Source organism: Bos javanicus, chromosome 9 (assembly GCF_032452875.1).
Source record: "Bos javanicus breed banteng chromosome 9, ARS-OSU_banteng_1.0, whole genome shotgun sequence".
NCBI lineage: Eukaryota > Metazoa > Chordata > Mammalia > Artiodactyla > Bovidae > Bos > Bos javanicus.
Window position 1 is genome coordinate 67,854,098 of NC_083876.1, and position 26,638 is coordinate 67,880,735.

Genomic DNA, 26,638 nt, shown 5'->3' on the forward strand with positions numbered 1-26,638 from the left:
GGCTACAGTCCATGGGGTCACAAAGAGTCAGACATGACTGAGAGATTTATCAGGCATATAATATATATATTAGATACCTAAAGAGGAAGTTCTCCCATGAAGAGTTATCTTCTCCCAATGAGTAATGAACTCCTTCAGGAAACATTTACTGAGATCCAAAGTGTCTATGCTAAGGGCTATTATCCCCTAGTCAGAAACTGCCAAGCCAGAAGGCAATACATATGTGAAGGGCAAAGAGAAACTGACAAGAACCTTAGTGGTTCCCAGCAGGCTCCTGGCAAAGCAGGGAGCTGATAATGCTACCTGGGCTTTCGGCCAAGAGGAGGAAGGTTAACAGGCAGTCAGAAAAGTGCATGTGTGGAAGAGTTGGAAACAAGAAGGGAGAGGAGCATGGTCAGACAATGCAACAATGGAAAAGTCAGAGGAGGAAACATTGGAGGTATCTTTTTCATCAAGAAAAAGGAAGGGCATGTACATCTATCAAAAAGAAGTAAAAAACAAAATACGAGAAAAGAGGCTCAAAATAGTGCCCATCTCACTTCTCCAATGTGCTTCCAACACACCCTGGGTATTCAAGCAAGTCCGCAACTTGCAGATACCACAGATATTTAAAGTTCCCTCGTCACTACCTTCCTTCCTTATGGAATTGTCATCATGTGACAAGGTTATTTGGTCTTGCTTCTATTCATTTTCCCACATTCAAAGTCTTTTCCTAGAAACAGAGAGAATCATACTTCCCAAGCCAGGACATGAAGTCAAGCCCACTGTTTTCAGTGCTCATTTATTTCAGAATCACCTTTTCTGTTGAAGAAGGTTATCACTGCAATGCAGATCATGCGTGCAGTGTAAATGTAGCATCATCTTTAAACACTAGTTCCCAATCATCAGTTTATCCAAATACTCCCCCAATAAATATGCAAAATGCTCTGTGAATCCAGCCAGTTTCATCATCTCCAAATTCTCTGTTACCTCTCTTTGTAAACCATAAAGTCAGTCAGTACCAGAGTGGCCTGGTTCATTAGGTCCCCAGGACCTTCAGTTTGCCATTCAAGACACTTGGAGCTTGGCCCCAGCTACTTTCCCCATCAGGCCTCAAGTCCATTTCCTTCAGGCCCACTTCTGTAATCAAGAACCCAACCTATGCAAACAGTATTGACTTGCCAAGCCCAGCTCTACCCAGGTCCCTTTCCTGCCCCAAGAACCTCTCCTGCATAGTCCTCCCCAACTTTACGCCCTCCCGACCCTCCCCAGTGCCCACCAGCAAATGATGCAATCCTTGCTTCTGATGGGATCCCTGTCCTGAGAGTCCAGAGCTTCCGGGACAAAGGAAGGCTTTGGAGTCTAAACCCTGCCACTCATTGCACATGGAGCCTTAGCCAAACCACCTAATCTCTTTGAACATCCCTTTCCATATCTGTAAAATGAAATAACAACACGTACCTTGCAGGGCTATTACGAGGACTGGAAACAATTTACAGAAAGGGCCAAATACTATTAATCCATAGTAGATATTCAAGAAAGGAGGATTATGAGTCCATCAAGAACAACAAAAACAACACTGTGAATATCTCAAGTCCAGAGAAACAAAGCACTCACACACAGGGCTATAGTATCAGCTGTTCGCTCCTGGAGAGCAGGGCCCAGTCCTTCCCTCTCCAGATACTCAATGCTCCATCCACTCATCTTTATGTTTAACCGGCATTTTATAAACAGCAACGGGGAGAAAAAACCAAAGTAATATTTACCCAATGTTAACGTAACTATCTTCAGGCACTGGTTTTATAGGAGATTTATGAGGCTTTTTAATGTGTGCCTTTTGATATTAACTACCTTTTCTAGAGGCAACAGATATTATAAAAGTCTTGCCAAATGTATTCAACATCTCATTAAAATTTTAGGGTCTCAAGCCCCATTATGAACTCCAAATAGGAGTTACATTAACAACTTGATTTTCACTTGGTTTAACCTCTTTCAAACTTGTCTAATTTTTCTCCTGAAGCAATAATCAAGTGTGGAAGTCACTCAGTCATGTCTGACTCTTTGTGACCCTGTGAACTGCAGCCTGCCAGGCTCCTCTGCCAATGGAATTTTCTAGGCAAGAATATTGGAATGGGTTTCCATTCCCTTCTCCAAGGGATCTTCTCGGCTCAGGGATAGAACCTGGTTCTCCTGCATTGGCAGGCAGATTCTTTACCATCTGAGCCACCAGGGAAGCTCAAGCAATAATGCCTCCAATAAAGCACCATTTTCTAGACCAAAACAAAGACAGTTTTTATGACAAGTCCCCTTTGATTTAACTCCAAAATATGCCCTCAGAATTTCACTTGTGATCACAGTGAGCATTAATATTGGAGGTCAAGTTCAAACTTTTTCTGGTCTAAAAACCAACTTAACAACAACAAAACAGGAAGTAAGCCTAAAATTGGAGAAGGAAATGGCAACCCACTCCAGTATTCTTGTCTGGGAAATGCCATGGACAGAGGAGCCTGGCAGGTTACATTCCTTCGGGTCTCAAAGAGTCAGACATGACTTAGCAACTAAACTACCAGCACCACCACCACCACATCTAACAAATCTCATATTCTATTTTAAAAGGATGTCTTATTATTTTGACATTCACACTTTTTCATATGGCAGGTGGCTGTAATCACTTCAGTTTTCATATTTTCAATATGCTTTAATATATTAGATAAACTAACAAGTAGAAGATAAACCTACTCTCCAATTAGAAACTGAAGGGGCAACAGTGTGCCTATTGGAATAAAAAGAAAGGTCACATACCATGGGCCACTTTTTTCTTGTACTCTGAGAGAGGACTTTCACACAAATGATGGGTGATGGCACTGCGTCATAATTTAAAACCAAAATAAGCTTCCAGAAGAGAGGGACACAGTGGTGGGTAGCTAAATCGTTTGAAAAGCCTCTGCTACCACCTACTTTCCATCAAAAAGAGGATCACCCAGATGCAGCTGCAAAACAACAGTGGTAATCGCCCCTGCCCTCCTCACAGCTGCCCTCCTCTGCGGACTTCATGGACAGCACACCCTCCCGTCTGCCTGCATCCACACTCCCCGGCAAGGACCCATCATGGGCCTTTCCCTCGGAGATTTCAGCTTCTCGGGCTTTCATGCAATTCACAAGAAGTGGCTGATTTCCACCGATTCCCAACCTGATGCTGTCAGTTTTTAACACGTCCCACCTCAGAAAACTACCTCTTCAAGTGGAGCTGTTGTATTTTAGAGATGTCAGGAGTGAAAAACCTGGGGAATCATTTAGGGAAGCGGTTCTTGACCTTAACAGACCTGCCCTTAACATAATATTTTATCATCTCCACCACTAATTATCCTGAAGTGAAATTCTGATCATTTATCTCTACACCATTTTAAGATGCGTGTGTCTGCCTATGACCTTTATCATAATATTGAGGAACAAAGGAAAATAATTTTCAAAATTATGCATTTCAATAAGCGGATTAATGCTCAGACACTATAAGACACAAGGAAGTGGTCAACTGCTTACTTCTACTTGTTACTTCTAATAAGTGACTTTAGATTTGGAGAAAAACAAGATCAGAAAACATGCCTCGTAAGAAAAACAGAAAACAAGAGAACAAAGGGACAGGTGGTACATGGAATTAAAAGCTTGAGTTAAGATAAGCAGAGATGAGACGTTTATATGACATCCGTCAGGAATGCCCACTGGGTCATTCTAAAGACACGAAGGACACCACATAATTCTTTGTTTGGCAGGACTGTCCTAAAACCGCAGGATGTCTGACACAACTGGAACCTACCTGGCAAACAATGAAATAACATAAAACACTCCCACGAATTTCCAGAACGCCCTCTGGAGAGCAATACTGCCCCCACTGAGAAGTACTGACACAGTTCCACTGTTCGCCTCATTCTGGCTTTGAGAACACAGAGGCCCTGAGAGGTGAAGTGATTACACTCCCAGCAGGTTACTAACAGTGACACAGCTGGTTTCAGAATGAGACTTATAATCCACACACCCCCCGCCCCCATCCCTACTCCTAGATCAGATTTTTCAGTCCCGCCCTCTGCAATCATCATCCCCCTTAAAACTGAAACACCTGTGTCACGCTGACCCCACACCTCCTGTATTCTTCCCTAATCGTGTATGCTGACTTGTTCCCATTGCACATCAAGCCCTATTAACAGCCCGAGCCTTAATAACTCACATCACAAGAAACATGCTTTGGGTTCCCCTTCTTGAACCATAACCAACATCCTGACTGTCTTTGGGACCTTCCAGTTCCCAACCAGCCCATTATCCAGTCCCTCCCTCCCCACACCTCATTCTCTCAGCATCCAGAATGCTTCCCACGCTGCTCCCTTGGCACTGCCCATCATACGTCTGCTAAATTTTGGTTTACTGCCCCTCTGTCAGCTTTTTACTTAATCCTTGCTGCACAGAAGTGTAGGTGTGTTAAGTTTCATATCTAAGCAGACCTGTGTTATTTCATTATAATTCTATTCAATGTAGTTTCTTCCAGCTACTTAAGAAGTTCTTTCAATGGCTGTTCCAAATCTGCTGAGTCAATCCCTGATTCAATCCACATATTCTGCTTTTATAATGATTGGACAATAAATTATGAGGATGCCCCCTTCCAATGAGATCTCTGCTCATGCTATAGGTCCAAGCAGACTGACCTCATTTTAAAAAAGTAATTTTTATCCTTCCTCCAAAATCTGGCTCCTGTTAAAATCCTCAACAAAGCTTTCAAGTTCCTGGCCCATGTTGATCTCTGAATTCTCAAATCATTAAACAGAAATGAAAGCAATTTTTAGATGACCTAGCCAAATCATTTTACTTTACACATGAAGGAACTGAGATTCAGGGAAGCAAAGAAACAGTCTCTGGGCATATAACTCGTTACAAACAAGGCTACAACTGAGGTCTCCCCCTTGCTGCTCTGTGAGTTCATTTGCTAATATTTACAGGTGTTTCCAAAAAATCTGTTAAAAAAAAAAACCAGAAAGAAAGAAAAGAAAAAACAAAAAAACCTCCTCTTAAAAAACACACTTTTGTATGCTGCTGCTGCTAAGTCGCTTCAGTCGTGTCCGACTCTGTGCGACCCCAGAGACGGCAGCCCACCAGGCTTCCCCGTCCCTGGGATTCTCCAGGCAAGAACACTGGAGTGGGTTGCCATTTCCCTCTCCAATGTATGAAAGTGAAGAGTGAAGGTGAAGTCTCTCAGTCGTGTCCGACTCTTCGCGACCCCATCGTCTGCAGCCTACCAGGCTCCTCCGTCCATGGGATTTTCCAGGCAAGAGTACTGGAGTGGGGTGCCATTGCCTTCTCCGACACTTTTGTATATTTGTTAGGATAATTCTACTATCCTTCATATTGTCATTCATTCAGTACGTAAAAATGGAAATGTTTTATTTGCAATGTATTTTCACACTAAATGGAAATTTAATAAAAATATTCAGTTCCTATTTTGCTTGTTCATTTCAGGTTTATTTCAGTTAATAACCATCTCCAGTTTGCTTTCTAGGCAACACAATCTTGCCAAAAATTCCTAAATGGGGCCACAAAATAATCATCTCAAATGAAGCTTTTTAACTTTTACAGCCTATTTCCGTTTCAAACCAGGTTTACTTCACAAGTGGTTTTCGTTTTTATTTTATGACTATATAAAAGGACAAAGTAAAATTATAATATTCAGTCTGAAATCATTTCCTAAACTTCTAAAGAGTGCCTTGCATGCCTCAACTATTGTTAATTAGTCAGCAATGATTCACATACTCTTTAAGCTCATGCTGTCTTCTTGCAATTTCTCAGTCCTCAATCATTTAGGTGGTGAATCCACTGTGAGGTGACTAACGTGTTAAATCACCAGATTAGATTATTTCTATTCTTTTCATAAGGTTATTTTTACCATCGGCTTCTTTTACATTAATATACCACCAGTTGACTCTTTTTAATGTTATCTCTCTTTTTAATGGTATCTGAAGAGACCAAAGTCAATATCCAAAAGAACCACCTCCTTTCACACCCGCAGGTACACATTACTGTACTGAATGCACTTCACCAGCCTTGAAAATCTGACGTTTCCATCCTCTGAAGAAACTCTCTCCTTTGAAGTTATTTTATGCTCTATTTTAAACACAATCAAAATGTGGAAAAGAAAAGTGGATATTCTCCCAAAGCCACTCAACTGAATGACAAAATTGGGAAAGGTTTCAAAAATACTGGCTCATATTTCATTTTCTTACTCTCTAGTCCCATAGAGTAACTTCACACACACACATACACACACAAAGCTTCCTCTTTGAGAAAGCTGTTAGTCATCAATCTGTTTTTAGCTAGTTCCCAACTCTGCCTCAAGCTTTTAATCTCGCCTTCATCATTAAGGAGATATACCTTAAGTATTTTATAAACTATCTAAAAATTTCAATTAGCTATTTTTATCTCCATGAAAATTGTTCAGTAAAATTCTCATTAATACAACCATCCAACATTGAAGGAAACAAGTGTAAGATGTTAGCTAGGTAGCTGACACACAAGAAGATCTGTAACACATGTCTGTAACTTAAAAGAGAGGGGGCAGAGACTGCCTGCCTGCCTGCATAATTAACTATCTAATCTTGAAGATGGCATTTCTATCTCTGGCCTACTTTCTTCCATGTGAATCAGGGAGTAAAGAATGCAAACACAGTATCTGTTTAAGTTTTTACTATTTATGATCCTAGGAAATTACAAAAAATATATTGACATCTTTCTATAACATGGCTAAATGAAGAAAATATGCTTCCTTAAACATATGTATTTACCCTGTTTATTTAATTTAGAAGCAGAGTACATCATGTGAAATGCCGGGCTGGATGAAGCACAAGCTGGAATCAAGATAGTCCAGAGAAACAGCAACAACCTCAGTTATGCAGATGATACTACCCTAATGGCAGAAAGTGAGAGGAACTAAAGAGCCTCTTGATGAGGGTGAAAGAGGGAAGTGTAAAAGTTGGCTTAAAATTCAACATTCAAAAACAACGATCATGGCATCCGGTCCCATCACATCATGGCAAGTGGAGGGGAAAAAGTGGAAGCAGTGACAGATTTTATTTTCTTGGGCTCCAAAATCACTGGAAGCAGTGACTCAGCCACAAAATTAAAAGACACCTGCTCCTTGGAGGGAAGACTATGATAAACCTAGACAGAGTATTAAAAAGGAAAGACATCACTTTGCCAACAAAGGTCTATATAGCTAAGGCCATGGTTTTTCCAGTGGTCATGTATGGATGTGAGAGTTGGACCATAAAGAAGGCTTAATGCCAAAGAACTGGTGCTTTTGAACTGTGGTGCTGGAAAAGGCTCTTGAGAGTCCCTTGGACAGCAAGGAGATCAAACCAGTCAATCCTAAAGGAAATCAACCCTAAATACTCACTGAAAGAACTGATGCTGAAGCTCCAATACTTGACCACTTAATGCAAACAGCTGACTCATTGGAAAAGACCCTGATGCTGGGAGAGATTGAAGGAAAAAAGAGAAGAGGGTAGCAGAGGATGAGATGGTTGGATGGCATCATCAACCCCATGGACAAGAATTTCAGCAAACTCTGGGAGATAGTGAAGGACAGAGGAGCCTGGTGTGCTGCAGTCAGTGGGGTTGCAAAGAGTCAGACACAACTTAGTGACTGAACAACAACATTATATATATTACCTAAGAGCCAATGGCAACCCACTCCAGTATTCTTGCCTGGAAAATCCCATGGACGGAGGAACCTGGTAGGCTACAGTTCATGGAGTCGCAAAGAGTCAGACAATACTGAGCGACTTCACTAAGAGCCAAACTATGAATTTCTTTTGTTTATAACATCAGCTCACTATCACATATTGTTTGGCCAACTGAATCTATAAATAGTTTTATTTTCATAAGGTGTTGCTTCTACCTTTCATTTTTAAAATGTTGACAAAATGCTAGTAAAAGAGTAAAATAGCCCAGAAAGAATAACAATCACAATGATACCAGTAGCTTGTACTCACTGAGCCATCACCATCAGTCAGGATATCATTTAAATAACACTTGCACAGGTGCTTTTGCATTTACTCCTCATAACAACTTTATCTACTGATTTGTCAGTTGAGAAACAGAGGGACAGAGTGGTTAAGTAACTTGACAAGGTTACATCATAGGTTGGAGAGCTGGATCTGGATGCCAGACAAGCCAGCTTCGGCTTAATCGGGTAGTTTACGCCTTCACTTTATTGCTTCTTGATAAGAGGCTGGGTGACAAGATGAAGGTTAGTTCAGTTCAACATTAACCAGATACATTCGCTGGAACTCACTTTCCATATCTATTAATACTACGAGAATACTATTCATAGTATGAGATTTGGCATACCCATATTGGTGCTAGGGCTTTCCTTGTGGCTCAGCTGGTGAAGAATCTGCCTGCAATGCGGGACACCTGGGTTCGATCCCTGAGTTGGGAAGATCCCCTGGAGAAGGGAGCGGCTACCCACTCCAGTACTCTGGTCTGGAGAATTCCATGGGGTCACAAAGACTGGGACATGACTGAGGGACTTTCACAATCTGGTGCTATAATCTAGAAAATCCATACAAGTATTTACACAGACATCTAAAAAGATTGGTATTTCTCTCTGGAACATCTCTTACAGCATAGCCACCTGCCTTCTGCCCTACTTCTCAGAAAAGAATCTATGACCAAGCAAATAGCCTTGGTTCCCAGCCATAAGAGATATGAGAAGGTATTTCAGAAAAGAAACAGAGGCTTAATTGCTCTTCCCCACCCCTTGCTCCTTGGATGAGGTGTGTCACCAAGTCTCCTCCCTCTGTCCCTTGCCTACCTGTGCTGCCAATCAAACAGCCCTCAATTCCAGACCAACACCCACTCCAACTTCAACCAAGAGCCACCTCACCCCGCCCTACTTCACCCCACTCTGACAACTGAAGGCACAACTGTGTCCTGTGGAAGGACTGACTAATAAGTGGCCAGGGATCATTTTAAATGCCAGCTGTTATTTCTGCAGAAAGTGTAAAGCCGATGCACTGAAAAAACCCTGCTTAGAGTCACTGGGTTTGGGCTCTTGACCTAGCACATCAAGTGCTCGACTCTGATTCTTGTCTGGCTATCTTCTAGAAGACGCTGCAGATGGGTGAGAAAAGTGGGAGAGAATGGGGAGAGCAGGTGTGGCCAAGCTTCTTCACATCTGATGCAGTTGGTCAGTGTTCTGGGTTAAAGGGGAAAGCAATAAATCTATGGCAAACGAAGTCAATGTCTTCTTCCAAGAGAAAGTGGTAAGGACTGCTGCTTTTGTGTTCTGACCACTCCTAAAAGGTTAAATGCCCCCAAGGGCTACAGAGGGGGCAACAGGTCAAACACCACCACTAGCATTTTCATCACTCAGTAATCCTTTAAATACAGCTAAAGGTATTAATCACTGAATCTTCACAGCTACCTGAAGCCATCACACTCCAAAACCAACCACTCACTGTCTAAGAAAGGTGTGAGTGCCACGCACACTGCATGGTTTATGAGCTTCCATGTCCTTAGCATCGCTACAGTTAGAACTCAGGCTGAAAACATCCCTTTTCCATCCTTGTTCATGAAGATGGAATGAAAACATTCTACTCAGCCATATATAAATACTGCACTTCGTAGAACTTCAACATTAGATTGTTGCAATAATACTCTTGCAGCAGGCCCTTAACAAAGTTCATCAGGGATCACAGGCTCTGTTCTTCCCACCACCAGCTGGATGTGAGAAATCTTCAACAGCCACTAAACACCCCTCAGTGACTCTGTTCTTGGTTCCATCACCAACTAGCTGTGGGTTTACCTCTCCTGATTTCCATCTCCTCACACTGTAAAAGAAAGAGTTCAGACCAAATGACACTTGGATTTCCTCAACCACAAAAATCTGTGATTACAAGGGGAAAGTATTATCCTTGACAGTAACCTAAGAATCAGTGATTTAATCTGAAAAAAAAATGAGTTGCTTATACATTTTTCAAAAAAAAAAAAAAGAGGAAAAAAGGATATTTGGGGATAATAACACCACTGAATTTTTATATTATTGAACCTAAGTAAGCAAATCACAAGGCCTGATCTAAAACTGCAAATAAACAGTGCCAGGGACCTAGTGCCAAAAGTCAAATTTAAATAAAAAATTACTTTTGTTGACGTATAGTCTTCACAGATTTTTGTTGTTGTTGTTCATAAAAACCATACTTGCTGATGATTATGAGTAGCTAGTTTTAAGCAGCTTGAGAACTCTTACTTTCACGAAGCATGAAAACTTAGAATTCTGGCTCTGAAAGAAATAAGGCACCATATTCAAGCCAGTTAGATTCTACCTCTTGGTTAGATGAGACTTTGGTGTGCTATCTGTTAAACTCCTGGAGCTGTCCTAAAATTGAACGTTGATGCTTGGGGAATATTCAACGGCAGACATAATAACACTGATTAAAATATTTCTCAGAATTTTGTTACCACTGATTCCCTTATTCTTGCAAAAACCTAGGCTCTCAAATTTTACCACTCTTATCATCAGCCAGAATTTAAACTTCCCCACACATTAATACTACTACCATCAAAGCTATTAAGTAATCTTAATATGTGAAAGGAAAGAGGGATGCAAGACAGAATAGCTGAAACGTCAAAAATATAACTTGTGTAAATGGCACAATTTCATTCTTTCTCACAGCTAATATTCCATTGTATATATTGTACAAAAACTTTTGACACAATTGGGCATACAATCACAATGTTTTTTAATATTCAGCAAGAAATGAACTCCTAGAATCTGCCTGCAATGCATGAGACTCAGGTTCAATCCCTAGGTCAGGAAAATCCCCTGGGGAAAGGAATGGCAACCCACTCCAGTATTTTTGCCTAGAGAATTCCATGGACAGAGGAGACTGGTGGTCTACAGTCCACAGAGTCGCAAAGAGTTGGTCACGACTGAGCAACTAACACACACACACATACCAAAAAAATCTAGAAAATGTTATTTTTCATGGTGAAATATTAAAAAGTTTTTTCTGAGAAAAAATTAATAAATAAATGAAACTTATGTATTGAGTGCCATTTTTTCAAACTGTGTCCCACTGAAGCCCAGGGACCCATCCATGTTTGCTTCAGGCTTTCACAAAGTATAATTAAACCCATTGGTACCAAAAAAAAAAAAAAAGGTGATTATGTGCCTATATGAGTATGAACTCATCCTGAGGGCCGCCATCAAATTGGGGTTTTTTCAAACTGTGTCCCACTGAAGCTCAGGGACCCAGACAGGTAAACCCCTTTGGGTCTCTGAGCAATGTGTACACAAATCACATAATGAAATTTTACTTTACATCTCTGCACATATTTGAACCTAAATGTATCATTGATTAGGAAGGTGTAGTTCTCCATTAATCTTTTTCTAAATTCAGGGTGACTCTTTTTTGTTCAAGCAAAGCCATACATCAGTCAGTCATATCCAACACACCTGCCCCCACCAAATGCAGGAGCCATGGATTAAGTTCACACAACCTACAAGTACTTCTCAATGACCTACTCGACCCAGACTCTCTTCTAGACACTGGGGATACAGTGAACAGAACAGGCAAAAACCCTTGTCCTTGCAGAGACATTACAACCAAATAAATACATAGTTTAGAAATAAAACAAGATATAAAAGTTAGCCAGGGAAACTCTGTGAAAACCTTAATATGGATCATATACTAGACTATAATTATCTTTGGTGTGATAATAGTATATTACAGTGGTTTTCAAACTTGTCTGCACATTGGAATCACCTGGGAACTTAAAAAAAAAAAAAACATGGATGCCTATGACCCATCCAGGAATTGAGATTTAATTAGTTTGGTATATAGCCTGAGGTTTGGAATTTCAAACTTTTTTAAATTAAAACTTTGAATCCAGATGTAAGATTTATGTGTATCCATTATCCATTTTAAAACAGTCCTAAGAACTTAACTTCTTTTGTATAAAAGCTGAGGAAACAAAATCAGTCATCTAGTTCACTTGATTATCTTAGGATGTTGCCCTAAGTACGAAATTCAACAATTAACAAGCAGAAAACTACTTTCAGATGATGGGCCATGTTTCAGAATTCACCAAGTGAATTTTTAATTTCAGCTTGATATAATTGTTTTACTACAAATTTTTTGTTTCAATGTTTATTTTTCAATATTTTAAAACCATCTTATCATCTTTAAAAGAGCAGTGCCTCACTGACAACATTTTGAATATTCATTGCTTCTAAAGAATGCTGCAAGCATAGGATACATTAGGGTTTTATCTATACTCATCCTAAAAACATGAAGTACATTTAAAAAATAAATCCTTAATATACACTTGGTTTGTCCCAATTTACCTCTCTTTCCTAAAGATGTAACAAAACGTTTCAATTAATATTATACAGTCTATTCCAGTGCCATCTGTCATCTGGACAGTTATTATTCATAAGGGAAACTATAGTTACTATTCATTATTTGTATCTTCCCAACTTGGGTTTTTTTTGTTTGTTTATTTTTTGGCCTAACAGGAATACACATAGATACACAAACAGAGAGATAATATGAGAGAGAAGGCAGGAGGGGCGGGGTGGGGCGGTGGATATAGCTGGAAAAGAAGACTGGAGCCCTAATTAGAAAGATACTCATGCTTAAGCATGTACTCATCTGGAAAATATTTACTAAGAACCTACTATGTGCCAAGCAATGTGGAAACAATTATAAACAAGCCAAACAGAATTCCAAATTGATAGTCACATTGGGATGGAGAAGGCAATGGCACCCCACTCCAGTGTTCTTGCCTGGAAAATCCCGTGGACAGAGGAGCCTGGTGGGCTGCAGTCCATGGGGTCGCTAAGAGTCAGACACGACTAAGTGACTTCACTTTCACTTTTCACTTTCATGCATTGGAGAAGGAAATGGCAACCCACTCCAGTGTTCTTCCTGGAGAATCCCAGGGGCATGGGAACCTGGTGGGCTGCCGTCTATGGGGTCACACAGAGTCAGACACGACTGAAGCGACTTAGCAGCAGCAGTCACATTGGGAACATGGATGAGCAAACTCGACACAATTAGAGCACTGCTTTTGCAGAGTTAATCTGATGCTGAGGATTAAAACCAACTAGACCAGGTTTGCATTCAAATTGTATGTTATACCTAAGTAATAAAAGGGGATTCTTTCTAAAAACTAAATCTGATGGTAGATTCCTGACCGTGTTGCTTTCTACTTGTATTTCTTCTCTTTCACGTGGTTGCTAATTACTACATAAAGTGGCATAAAGTAACAGCAATTTACTCTCTCATAATTCTGCAGACTAGGCACTCAAAATCAGGATTGCTGGGGCCAAGGTGTCAAAGGAGACAAACTCCCACCAGAACCTCTGGGGGATCCATTCCCTGCTCTTCCAGCTTGGGACAAGCATCTTTTGTTCATGACCTCATTGACTCCAATCTCTGCCTCCATTTTCAATTGGGTGTGGGGGGGTGTGATCTCCCTCTTTCATAAGGACAATTATGATTGCCTTTGGGGCCCAACTGAATAATCTGGGATAAACTCCCATCCCAAGATCCTTCACTTAACTGTATCTCCAAAGACCCTTTTTCTAAATAGAATTCACATATTAAGATTCAGAGATTCCAGCGATTAAGACTTAAACCTTTCGAAGCCATCACCAAAGTACCACACCTACCAAGAAACCCTAAAAGTAGCGACGCACAATAGGAGAAACTCGACTAAACCAGAGCATTTACAGATCTGCTCCAAACACATCTGTCTGACAAACTGACCTGCTTCTGTACAGATTCCTAAGTGTAAGGTGCTTTACTCCTCGGCTACATTTATGTGTTTACGGTGAGAATTTAATTAAATGAGATTAGAAAGCACCATGCAATTGAAAATAATATTAGCTTTTTCCCTTTCTCTTCTGCCTCCTCAGCTATAACCTCGAATACCCTTACAAAACAACTCCTGTGATTTTCACTTACCCATTTTGGAACCCTGACTTGACTTCTCAATATACTGAATCTGCAAAGAAAGAGCTCAAAAAAGTTCAGTAAGCCAGGCCAACATGGCACCAGTTCTCAGGAGTCTTCAGGACCAGGGGCAAACCTGGGCAAAGCTAAAGCCTGGTCTGGTGGAACTTTGGAGCTGGAACCTCTCTGATTGCTAGAACAGGAAAAGTGACATGACATTTACTCTGGGGTCACTCTGCGTGCGTGAGTACATGCACACTCAGTCATTCAGTTGTGTTTGACTCTCTGTGACCCCATGGACTATAGCCTGCCAGACTCCTCTGTCCATGGGATTTCCCAGGCAAGAACACTGCAGTGGGTCGCCCTTTCCTTCTCCAGGGGATCTTCCCAATCTGAAAGGCAGATTCTTTACCACTGAGCGACCAGGGAAGCCCTGGGGTCACTCTACTCACTCACTTTTCCCTAATTACAAAAGTAAGTCTTGATTAGAGATGCTAAGAAATCTAAGACCAAAACTGCATGGATAAGAAGGATGGTACAGAGAAACTGAAGATTTCCAGTCAAATCACTGAGGAGCCATTCTGCCTTCTGAGCTTCAGCAATTGCTACTATAACTGAGGCTCAGCCAAGTCACTGCTTTCCTGACCAAGCTATTTGAGTAGAATCAAAATCCTGACTTGTCTCATTCTCCAGTGACCCTGATATGGAGAATGTCTACTTTTCCATAACCACTAAGCAGTGAGCCTTAGCTGAAATTCTTACTCGGAAGTATTTTTTTAATGTATTTTCTGTTTTGTTTTGTTTTGTTTGGGTTGTTTTCTTCAGATGTATTTCTTAATACTGTTAATATGTAGGGGTATCCTCTAAAAATGAAAACATCCTAATGCAGAAAATTTAAATAAACCAACAACTGCTTACATACAAGCTCCATCTACTTTCTTCTCACTCCAGACCTGAAACAAGTGTATAAATACAATTCTTAGCCTCTCAAGGAAGAATGAAAATAGCAACATGAAAGCAAATGGCAAATGAATAACAAACTAAAATCTATAGGATATTAGTCAAAAGCTGCCTGATGCAGGGCAAGCACTGTGGCACAATCCAAAGACATGAAACACTGAATTTCACCTTCTTGTTTTCCAAGAGCATGGTAAGCAAGCCCATAGGAAAGGCAATCTATTATCTCCTCTTCCTCATTCAAGGCTTGCCTTTGGTATTAAATATTCCAGACAGCTACATAATACACTTGTTGTTTCTTCTCCACTGTCTTACCATACAATCTCCTTCCACTTTAGTGAAAAACCTGTATTCTCCTGTAGAAATGATTTTAACCAATTCAATGTAAAATCCAACAATTCCACCAACAGAATGCATCATAATTATACAATCATAGAATATTTTAAAGATTCGGTATTTGAAAGCAGATACTGCCTCAGCCCCATCATACTTTCTGAACAAAAGTCCTATCACCCCCTCCCTCAGTTCAGTTCAGTCACTCAGTCGTGTCTGACTCTTTGTGACCCCACGGACTGCAGCACGCAAGGCTTCCCTGTCCATCTCCGGGAGCCTACTCAAACTCTTGTCCACTGAGTCGGTAATGCCATCCAACCATGTCATCCTCTCTCGTCCCCTTTTCCTCCCACCTTCAATCTTTCCCAGCATCGGGATATTTTCCAATGACTCAGTTCTTTGTATCAGGTGGCCAAAGTATCGAAGTTTTCAGTTTCAAGCATCAGTCCTTCCAATGAATATTCAGGACTGATTTCCTTTAGGATGGACTGGTTGGATCTCCCTGCAGTTCAAGGGACTCTCAGGAGTCTTCTCCAACACCACAGTTCAAAAGCATCAATTCTTCGGTGCTCAGCTTTCTTAATAGTCCACCTCTCACACCCATACATGACCACTGGAAAAACCGTATCTTTGACTAGATGGACTTCTGTTGGCCAAGTAATGCCTCTGCTTTTTAATATGCTGCTTAGGTTAGTCATAACTTTTCTTCCAAGGAGCAAGCATCTTTTAATTTCATGGCTGCAGTCACCATCTGCAGTGATTTTGGAGCCCAAAAATTAGTCTGTCACTGTTTCCATTGTTTCCCATCTATTTGCCATGACATGATGCAACCGGATACCATGATATTAGTTTTTTGAATGTTGAGTTTTAAGCCAACTTTTTCACTCTCTTTCAATTTCACCAAGAGGCTCTTTAGTTCTTCTTTGCTTTCTGCCAAAAGGGTGGTGTCATCTGCATATCTGAGATTATTGATACTTCTCCCGGCAATCTTGATTCTAGCTTGTGCTTCATCCAGCCCAGCATTTCACATGATGTACTCTGCATATAAGTTAAATAAGCAGGGTGACAATACACAGCCTTGACGTACTCCATTCCTGATTTGGAACCAGTCTGTTGTTCCATGTCCAGTTATAACTGTTGATTCTTAACCTGCAAACAGATTTCTCAGGAGGCAGGTCAGGTGGTCTGGTAGTCCCATCTCTTTGAGAATTAGCCACAGTTTATTGTGATCCACACAGTCAAAGCCTTTGGCATAGCCAATAAAGCAGAAGTAGATGTTTTTCTGGAACTCTCTTGCTTTTTTGATGATCCAGCAGATGTCGGCAATTTGATCTCTGGTTCCTCTGCCTTTTCTAAATCTAGCTTGAAAATCTGGAAGTTCATGGTTCATGTACTATTGAAGCCTGGCTTGAAGAATTTTGAGCATTACTTTGCTAGTGTGTGCTGCTGCCACTAAGTCACTTCAGTCGTGTCCGACTCTGTGTGATCCCATAGATGGCAGCCCACCAGGCTCCCCCGTCCCTGGGATTCTCCAGGCAAGAACACTGGAGTGGGTTGCCATTTCCTTCTCCAATGCATGAAACTGAAAAGTGAAGTCACTCAGTCATGTCTGACTCTTCATGATCCCATGGACTGCAGCCTACCAGGCTCCTCCATCCATGGGATTTTCCAGGCAAGAGTACCGGAGTGGGGTGCCATGTTAGTGTGTGAGATGAGTGCAATTGTGCAGTAGTTTGAACATTCTTTGGCATTGCCTTTCTTTGAAACTGGAACAAAAACTGACCTTTTCCAATCCTGTGGCTCCTGCTGAGTTTTCCAAATTTGCTGGCCTATTGAGTGCAGCACTCGCACAGCATCATCTTTTAGGATTTGAAATAGCTCAGCTGGAATTCCACCACCTCCACTAGCTTTGTTCATAGTGATGCTTTCTAAGGCCCACTTGACTTTACATTCCAGGATGGCTGGCTCTAGATGAGTGATCACACCATCATGGTTATCTGGGTCATAGAGATGTTTTTTGTATAGTTCTTCTGTGTAGTCTTGCCACCTCTTCTTAATATCTTCTGCTTCTGTTAGGTCCATACCATTTCTGTCCTTTCTTGTGCCCATCTTGGTATGAAATGTTCCCTTGGTATCTCTAATTTTCTTGAAGAGACCTCTGGTCTCTCTACAACCCCAATTTTGGCTGAAGCAAGGAAAGGACAAGATTAGTGTCTATGAGTATGAAGTCATACTAGGACACAGAAGAGATAGCTCCACCTTTAGAATATAAGGGCTCCCCTGTGGCTCAGATGGTAAAGAATCTGCCTGCAATGCAGGAGACTGGGTTTGATCCGTAGGTTGGGAACATACCCTGGAGAAGCAAACGGCAACCCAACTCCACTATTCTTGCCTGGGAAATCAAATGGACAGAGGAGCCTGGAGGGCTACAGTCCATGGGCTCACAATGAGTTGGGTGTGACTGAGCGACTAACACACACCTTGGAATATAAAACCACCCATGCAAGCTCTCCTTGCCAGGCCAGCATACTGACATGGCCACTGAAGCACATTTCATGTGGTCTCAGGCTAGCTCTTTTTTTAGCTCAGTCCCCAAAGCAAAAGAAGAGGTCTTTAAAGCCAAGTATCAGCACCAGAGGAATCTACTCCGTGCTGTCACCAACATGGGTTGCAAATGAAATATCCTCGTGAACAACTGGATCCCATTTTCTATAGTTTTTGAAATGTGGATTTCTGATACTGCTGTTACAGAGTCAAATTCTTCATTTTGTTGGGTAAAAATAAACTAAAACCCTAGAAATATAAAAAAGACCATCCTGTTCCTAAACACTATCGTTTAATCAGCAATCATTTGTTGACTATGCAGAGCATGCCAGGCACTAACTAGATGTTGAGATTCAAGGATAAAGAAAATAACAGGCTCAGTACTTTCACGTTTATTATTCTATGACGGATACAATACCATAGAATATTATGGTTAATATTCTTTCCATCTGTAGCTAAGAAGAAGGGACTACACAATAAAACAAAAGAAGAAAGTATTTTTTCCCTAAATTAGCACACATTTTTATCAAAGAAAAACATACTCATAATAATGCACTCTTATCAAAGGACACAGCTTGCTAATATTACTATCTCTTACTGGCTGTCCTATTCTTTATCTCTCCTCCTCCTGCTACTTCTCTTTTTCACTGCTACAGCTTTAAGTCGTTATTCCCAGACTTACATATTAGGGGAAAAAAATTCTTTTTAATTTGGGGTGGAGAGTATCAATACAGAGTTGTAACTTTTTATTAGCCAACTAAGAGCAATTTAAAAAAAAATAGAAACTATATCTACTTGTACCAACTTTATCTCATTAAAGACATTTGATCACATAAAACAATATGCGATCCTTTCAGATCCTTTCACATCTGACTGGAAGTGTGAACTCCAAATGCCAAATAGGAGGGAAGAAGAACCCTTGTGGTTAAAAATATATTATGGAGGATACAGGATGGAAATGGCAAAGACTTTGCTTACTTCACAATTTTCAGTAGGGCCAGACCAGTTCACCTTGAACAATGCAGTAAGAAAGGCCTAAGGTGTGTCTTTGCCTGGCATGAAGTGGATGAGGTGATAGAGGATGCATGGAGACTCTGAAACCAATGCAGAGACAACCAGAAGGTCATAGAGAGGTGGTATCGCCATGGGGGCAGTCCTGCTAAGATTAGGATGCTGAGAAAACACTTAAGAGAAAATTACTTTTTAAAGTGTGGATTGAACACAGAAGAAGCTCAAGGCTCAGAAACAGACACTGGATAGCAGGAGATGGCTGATGGTAGGGCAGCAGTTGAAAAAGTACAGATCTGAGAAATGTCAAGGAGAAGAAAAATAACCAAGCTCAGTAACAGACTCCGTGAGGAAGCCTGGGGACAGCGCTGTCAACAATGACTCAGATGTCACGAGTGGAGAGCAGACAGGCCAGCAGTAGCACTGCCAGTGACACCGAGGAAGTAAGAGAGGAAATGATGCATGAGATAGCTAAGAAACACTATAAATAGTTACATAGCTGTGGCTTCTCCAGCAAAAAATGCATGTGCAAAATATCCTGTGTTCCACACCTTGGTTAAATTTTATCTCAGAGAATAACAACACATTAATGACCCACACTATTGCTGTAAGAGACCATGTCTAGGAATGTGTGTGTAAGGGGGGGAAAAAATAGAGGGAAAGTAGATTTCAATAGTGGCTGGCTCTGGAGTAGTAGTAGATGTGACCTTTATTTCCTTCTTTGCACTCTTAATTTATTTTTTCAAATTTCCTCTAAGGAGAATGCTATTTTGTTGGTAAAATTTGGGGGATTTCATAATTGAGCATGTTAGCATGCTGTGTTAGTTTGCAGGCTTCATTAACCCACAGGCAACACACACAAAACGTCCACCTACTTTAAGAATTATGGAGACTTTAGCACGCCAAGGGAACTGCAAATTAGGGTTCACATACCCATTGAAGTCAACATGCATCGTCCTGGTCTGCCATCTGGGGGCTATTCACATTTAACATGTATCAGAAGCACAAAGATTGGTCTCACTTCAGCTAAAGTTAATCATGAAAGCCAAGAAATATCAGCCCAGTATTCAACCCAAAGCCTCCCAATGCCAGGAACTACTATTGCAAGGAATTTTTCACTAAGGTCTGTAAAAAGTACTTCTTAGAAGTGTAGAGGATACACATATGAAGATTTTCTAGTATTAAATAAGGTACTTTATTGTCTTAGAGAAGTGGAATGGCTACTTTCAAAGTAAACTGGACAAATCCAATGTGCAAGGAACTAGCTAACAGTCTCCATTCTCTAACTCAGGCTGTGGACAGTGGACACAGGGCGGCCACTAAGGGAACAAACTCTGGACACCCAGCTCTGTTCTAGCGCCTTCCTAGCATGTCATCTGGAGCATGTTTCTGAGCCTCAGTTTCTTCCATCATAAAATAGAAACAAAATTATACCTATCCTCAGTATTGTGAAGTATCAGTTCAGTTCAGTTCAGTTCATTCACTCAGTTGTGTCCGACTCTGCGACCCCATGAATTGCAGCACGCCAGGCCTCCCTGTCCATCACCAACTCCCGGAGTTCACTCAGACTCACGTCCATCAAGTCAGTGATGCCGTCCAGCCATCTCATCCTCTGTCGTCCCCTTCTCCTCCTGCCCCCAATCCCTTGTGAAGTATTAGAGGAGTTAAAATTCACATATAGGATATTGTAAAGCAGCAGAACAGCACTAGGCAAATACAGGGTACTATTATTTTTTTATTTATAATAAATACTGTTGAAAAAGCTCAGCTTTCTCAAACACCATACTTAAACACAACCATAAACTGTGCTAATCATGCTGGTGATCATTTGATACCGTTCTGCCATATTAAAAAATACAAAGTTGCTTTTTTCCTTCTCACTTCCTCTTATTCCCTCCTGACCTACATTCAAAGATTAACAGAGCGGATACTAGAGTTCCTCAAAAATAATAACACCCCAAAATTGAGAAGCCTGGATGTTTTCCTTCTGTGTCATGCTCTGCCCTGCTCAATCCCTCTCCTAGGAAACCAAGGAAACATCTTTACTCAATAATCCAGTGTGTTGGCAACAACTTTCAAAATCAAGAAACAAGTTGGCTCACTGTTAAAAAAAAGAAGTCTGTGCTAAAGAAAAATTAAGTAAATATATTTTTGCAAAAAGCTCTAATAATTAACTCTCCTGTGGAGCAATGCAGCCTCCGAGAATGCAACTCAGTACTTCTTTAAGTCACCTCTCGAGATAATGAATCTTCCCCAGCAGGACTGTCCATTTGTATACTAAATGCAAGCACAAACTGAAATACCAACTCCCATCAGAGCCAACCCCACTACTTGTGGTTGGCTCCGTCATTTACACTTGCCCTCTGCAGGCTGGCTTGTCCATGTCCTAGTGAGCTTATCTCTTCTCAGCCATTCACATGAGGCTCCCTGAGCACTCTATGTATGATTATTAGGGAGCCCTAGAAAGCCCACCCCATCTCCAAATCTGGCCAATGACAGTAGCTTCTCTGCCAATAAGATGCCAGGCCAAAGGTTCCCTGTTAGGTAAGTTGACAAGTGCCAAAGGCTTACCCAGAGTTCCCTTGGCTCCTCACAGGGAGCTAAGTGTCTTCCAAGATGAGTCTCTTTCCTAGGATATTAAGAAAATCAAACACCTGGAAACGGGCTAAGAGTTTCCACAGTCCTCAGAATTGCAACCACAGAAGTATTTATACAGACTTGTGGTTTTCTCCAGATTTACATTTCTCTCAGAAGTCAAGGCAGTCACCATGTCAACTTTCACTAAATTGTCTCCCTAAAAAACTATTCTTTATAAGCACAGAGACTCATCACTTCAGGACTATCAGCTGCAGGCACTGGGCAGGTATTCCCTGCTCTTGTCAGAGCCTGACTTCTACACATTGTGTCTTTGCTGCTGCTGCTGCTAAGGCGCTTCAGTCATGTCCGACTCTGTGTGACCCCAGAGACACCAGCCCACTAGGCTCACCTGTCCCTGGGATTCTCCAGGCAAGGAGTGGGTTGCCATTTCCTTCTCCAATGCATGAAAGTGAAAAGTGAAAGTGAAGTCGCTCAGTCGTGTCTGACTCTTTGCGACCCCATGGACTGTAGCCCACCAGGCTCCTCCGTCCATGGGATTTTCCAGGCAAGAGTACTGGAGTGGGGTGCCATTGCCTTCTCCGATTGTGTCTTTAGGACTCGCAATTCTGGTTCATGGGTCTCAGAAACAACCACAGTTTCCAACGGTCCAAGTTACTGCAAACGACAGACAACACAAATGTTATTTCTGAAATACTAGGGGTCTGAAGACCTACTGACAGAGCTTGTTGCTGTTGTTTAGTCACATGACTTAATGCTGTTAAGTCACGTCCGACTCTTTGTGACCCCATGGACTGTAGCCCACCAGGTTCCTCTGACCAGGGGATTTCGCAGGCAAGAACACTGGACTGGGTAGCCATTTCCAACTCCAAGAGATCTTTCCGACCCAAGGATCAAACCTGTGTCTCCTGCATTGTAGGTGAATTCTTTACTGCTGAGCCATCGGAGAAGATAATTAGCTGAACCTTATCCCACACAGTGTTTTTTGACTGCCTGGGGCTGATAAGCTGTTACTTCTTTCCTCTCCTCAGGGACCAAGTAGGACTTATGGGGACACTCAAGCTCAGGCTCAAAGCCTACCAAAGTAGCTAGAGCCTGAGCCTGTTTCTTTCCTTCTCTTTTCTGAATATGGGAAAGAGATGGGCAAGAACTTTTGTTCGAGGAAGTCAGACTTCACTATAGAAATAAACCTACAGGTAATTACTCATATTTCACGCAAAAGCCCATACTTTCCTCTTCCCTACACCTTACCTCTGTTGACCATCTCCCCATCTCTTCATCGTACTTTGTCTATCTCTGGACTCATTCACAGGCCTCCCTCGAGGCCCAATGGTAAAGAATCCGCCTGCAATGTGGGAGACTTGGGTTCGATCCCTGGGTTGGGAAGATCCCCTGGAGGAGGGCATGGCAACCCACTCCAGTGTTCTTGCCTGGAGAATCCCATGGACAGAGGAGCCTGGTGGGCTACAGTCCATGAGGTCACAAAGAGTCAGAGTTAAGCTCCTAATGGGACAGAAAGGGAAGGAGACTGTCTAAGATGGCATAAGAGGTTCAGTAGCAACCAAACTTTTTTTTTTTTTCCAGTTATTTGCAATGCTCCTGTGTGCTTTACGTGGTTTACCACATTTAATCCTCATACCACCACTGAAACACAGAAAGGTTCAGTAACTTGCCTAAGGTCACATAACTAGTAAGCCTTGGGTCCAACATACGAAACCATGCTGTCTCCTAAGCCAGGGCTCCCTCTTCTCCCCACAGCACTATTCCATCACCCCAGTCCCAAATCAGGGGACCCAAGGGTCTATGATGGAGCTGTCAGCTATTCTGAAAAGGGGGCAGATTACATGCAGCTGAAAGAACTCCCAACTCCTCAGTCAAGGCTGACCTTTAAAGCTTGCCACAGAGTGACCTCAACCTCCCCTTCTTGCCTTTCCTTCCGCCTCTCGTCAAGCGCCCTGTCCTTTAACGAAATGAGAATCCTCACAGAATCAACCCCCATCTGAACCTCCCTCTCCTCAAAATATATCTCCCTTCTTCCCCTAAAGCCGAATCCTATCCAATCACTCCAACAAGATGAAACCTTGTTAGGGAAGTTGACAAGTACCAGAGGCTTACCCAGAGTTCCCTTGGCTCCTTGCAGGGAGTGAGCTGAGTGCTCTCCTCACTAAGCACTTTGACTAAGAAGTGCTCTCCCATCCTTAGTCAAAAAGAAGATGTCCTTCCTCTGCAGACATTCGGAGCAGGGTTATTGGTTCGTTTATTTGTTTTAACCTATGTTAAAGCGATTGTAACTTTCTCTAGTGATTGCAACATGTGACACAGCTCAGTGTCCTCAGCAGAAACTTGAAAACCCCTTACAGGGGTTTATCTCGGAATTGTACAGTTTACCCAGCAGAGGAGAGAACACAGTTTCTGTTCAACAAACTTCATAGCAGAGTTTACATAGTACAGTTTTTTGGTGTTTGTTTTTAAAGATGTCTCAACACTGGCAGCTGCTACACTGGGTAATAAAAACAAATTGAGCTGCTACTAGTGACAATAATTCCATCTTCTGGAGACTCAGCAAACTGATTCTAAGTATGCTCCATCTGAGTACTGGCTAATATAAAAATCTCGATTTTCTTCCTATCTCCTAAGGATCTCAATGTCACAAGGTCAAGAAGAGAAAGATTCTAAGTTAATTCTTCAACATCCAAAAATGTTTTGTTGTTACTCTTCTTTGTCTGGAATTTATTGAACAAACACAACCAAGGGGGCTAATTTTAAATTTCTAGAGGAATTAATAGTGTGTTATCACTAGTGATGGCCCCCCAGCCAGGCCTCTGAGGCTTCATCAGCAGCTTAAGAACAAATTTATCTCTAGCACGAAAGACTGGGAGAAACCTGACAGTGAAAGGCAATAATTCTCCTCTCAGATGTAGATGGGAACTCCCCACCCCATCCCACCTCCGCCGCCCCACTCCCACCCCTCAGGAAGGACAGAGGTGCAGCTATTGTTTTTGCATTTGAAAACGTCACCAGAGTACTTTCCATGAAAGATATAGGAATGATAATCCATTTGCATATTATTTTGCATTAAGATGTCCTTTTGGATTAACTTCAAAAATCATTGCAAGTGTGAATGTACATAAATCTTTTTCTATTTCTCTTTCTCATCGCTTGGAAAAAGCATACATTTTTCCATTTGCTTTTCATGAGGATCTGAGAAAACAGCATTGCTGGAAAAACAAGTATTTCTCTACCTTGCTCACTCCTGTCATCCCAGCCTTCAAATTTTCATTCTGAATTCTGAAACTACACAGGTTTGACCATTTAAGCCAAGTTGCCATTCAATTTTAAAAGGGACCTAGTTAATTTGTTTTTAAAAGAATTACATAAATTTAAATTATTACTCTAATGCTAATAACAAGCAAACATACCAGATTGCTTTGGCTAAAGAGATAAATTAATAACATTTTATTAATCACAAAACCAACACAAATTTCCTGCCCATGTAAACCCATATGTGTATATGGAATTATTTATATGGACATTTTAAGTAAAAATTAATCAAATGGCTAATTCATATAGTACTAATATTACCTTCCTATACATGCAATGTAAAAATGCATAAAATCACAGCTGAACTGAATACATGCTTATCAGATATATTACTATAAATGCTATACTTAAAATGGAAAACTCTTAAATATATGACATGGATTTAGCAAAAGTGGTAGATTTTAACCTCAGCTCAAATCATCTGTCATTACATACAACACATAAAATTGTCTGAGTATAAAAATATTTATGTTCTAAATATAATAAGATGACAATTCAGATAGTAAAGAAATAGTTGTTTACGTTACTCACAAGTCTAATTCTGGAATCTATAGATCATCATTTATGCAATACAAACTACTTGAGTGATTAAAAAAGATGCTAGTGGTACATGAAGACAGTTTAACAGTGCATTATATCTTGGTCATTTATAGATGGGGGCTCAATTTAAGCTGTTCTTTGATGAGCAACATAAGGCATGTTATAGCAGCACACAAAATCCTCGCAATTTAACAGGTTGTTCGATTCTTCATTTAGTTCATTAATAACAATGAGATGGGGGAAGAAGCAGCAGGTCTGTGGGGCAGGGATGAAGGAGTGACTAACCCAGAAATGGTCACTTGCAACACAAATACACCAAAACTTTCCCTCACTCAGCCCTCAATAAAGGATGACACAGTCTTCCACCACACCTTTTCAACACGGGGCCCTTAGAACCCTGAGGAGCTCCTTTTAAAGAGCAAGATGTCAAGGATGGGGTGGGGAGAGGGAGGAGAAGACACTGAGTCGGGCAGACCCTTTGTTTGCTTCAGCCATCTCCATGGAAAGATCAATCTAACCTGCAATGAATTTTGTCCACTTGCACATTTTGCTTAGGAAGCTAGTTCTTCCTAATGAAATTCATTCTTTCGAGCATGTCTTCAAAATACTTGGATTATCAGCATTTCAGGTGGAAATCTAAATGCCAATTCTCCCCCAAGCTTTAAAATTCACTGGCAAAGGTTTCACAGAACACAATTTTATTAGAGATATTTTAAAATTTCAGTACTATTAGTTAAAAAATAAAAGGTATGCCTGAAGAGGTGCTTCCCTGGCCACCTCCTCAGGAAGCATAATTGAGGGGATGTGAACTACCCCATCACAACGGTGCAAGGAAATGGTCTCTGGTTCCCAAAAGGCTGCTGAGAGACTGCATACACACCTTCCCACGTCCAGGAGCTCTAGTGATCATGCTCCTCTCCTGGTCACAGGAAGAAGGCCCACAGTGCCTTCTGGGCTCTTGACTCATTGGAAAAGACCCTGGAGCTGAGGGAAAATTGAGGGCAAGAGGAAAAGGGGGTGACAGAGGATGAAATGGTCGGATGGCATCACTGACTCAATAGACATGAGTTTGAGCAAACTCCGGGAGATAGTGAAGGACAGGGAAGCCTGGTGTGCTGCAGTTCATGGGGTCACACAGAGTCAGACCTGACTTAGCAACTGAACAACAATAGGCCACCTTGCTTCCCCAGGCTGCCTCCGTACTGACATTGCCAACACCTTGGTAAGGCGACTGGAGCAACTGTCCAATTGTCCCTTACTTCCATCACTGCTCTCCTCTTCCTCCAGGCCCAGGCCCATTTTTCTGTTCTTGATCCTGAAGCCCAGGGACCACATCGTTCCCTTGACTGAGATCTATGGAA

General features: G+C 41.4%; 1 protein-coding gene across 2 annotated transcripts in view; it reads right to left on the minus strand.

Annotated features, from left to right (window-relative positions):
- Positions 1-26,638, minus strand: part of ARHGAP18 (Rho GTPase activating protein 18) — a 132,487-nt gene that overhangs the window by 89,164 nt on the left and 16,685 nt on the right. Inside the window, exon 1 of one of the 2 annotated variants that reach the window (XM_061427936.1) lies at positions 22,668-22,770. The exons of the other annotated variant lie outside the window; for it this stretch is intronic. Within the exon in view, the coding sequence (XP_061283920.1) occupies positions 22,668-22,696 (29 nt within the window). The 5' untranslated portion in view covers positions 22,697-22,770. Of the gene's footprint in view, positions 1-22,667; positions 22,771-26,638 lie in introns of those variants that run through there. 2 annotated transcript variants of the gene reach the window in all.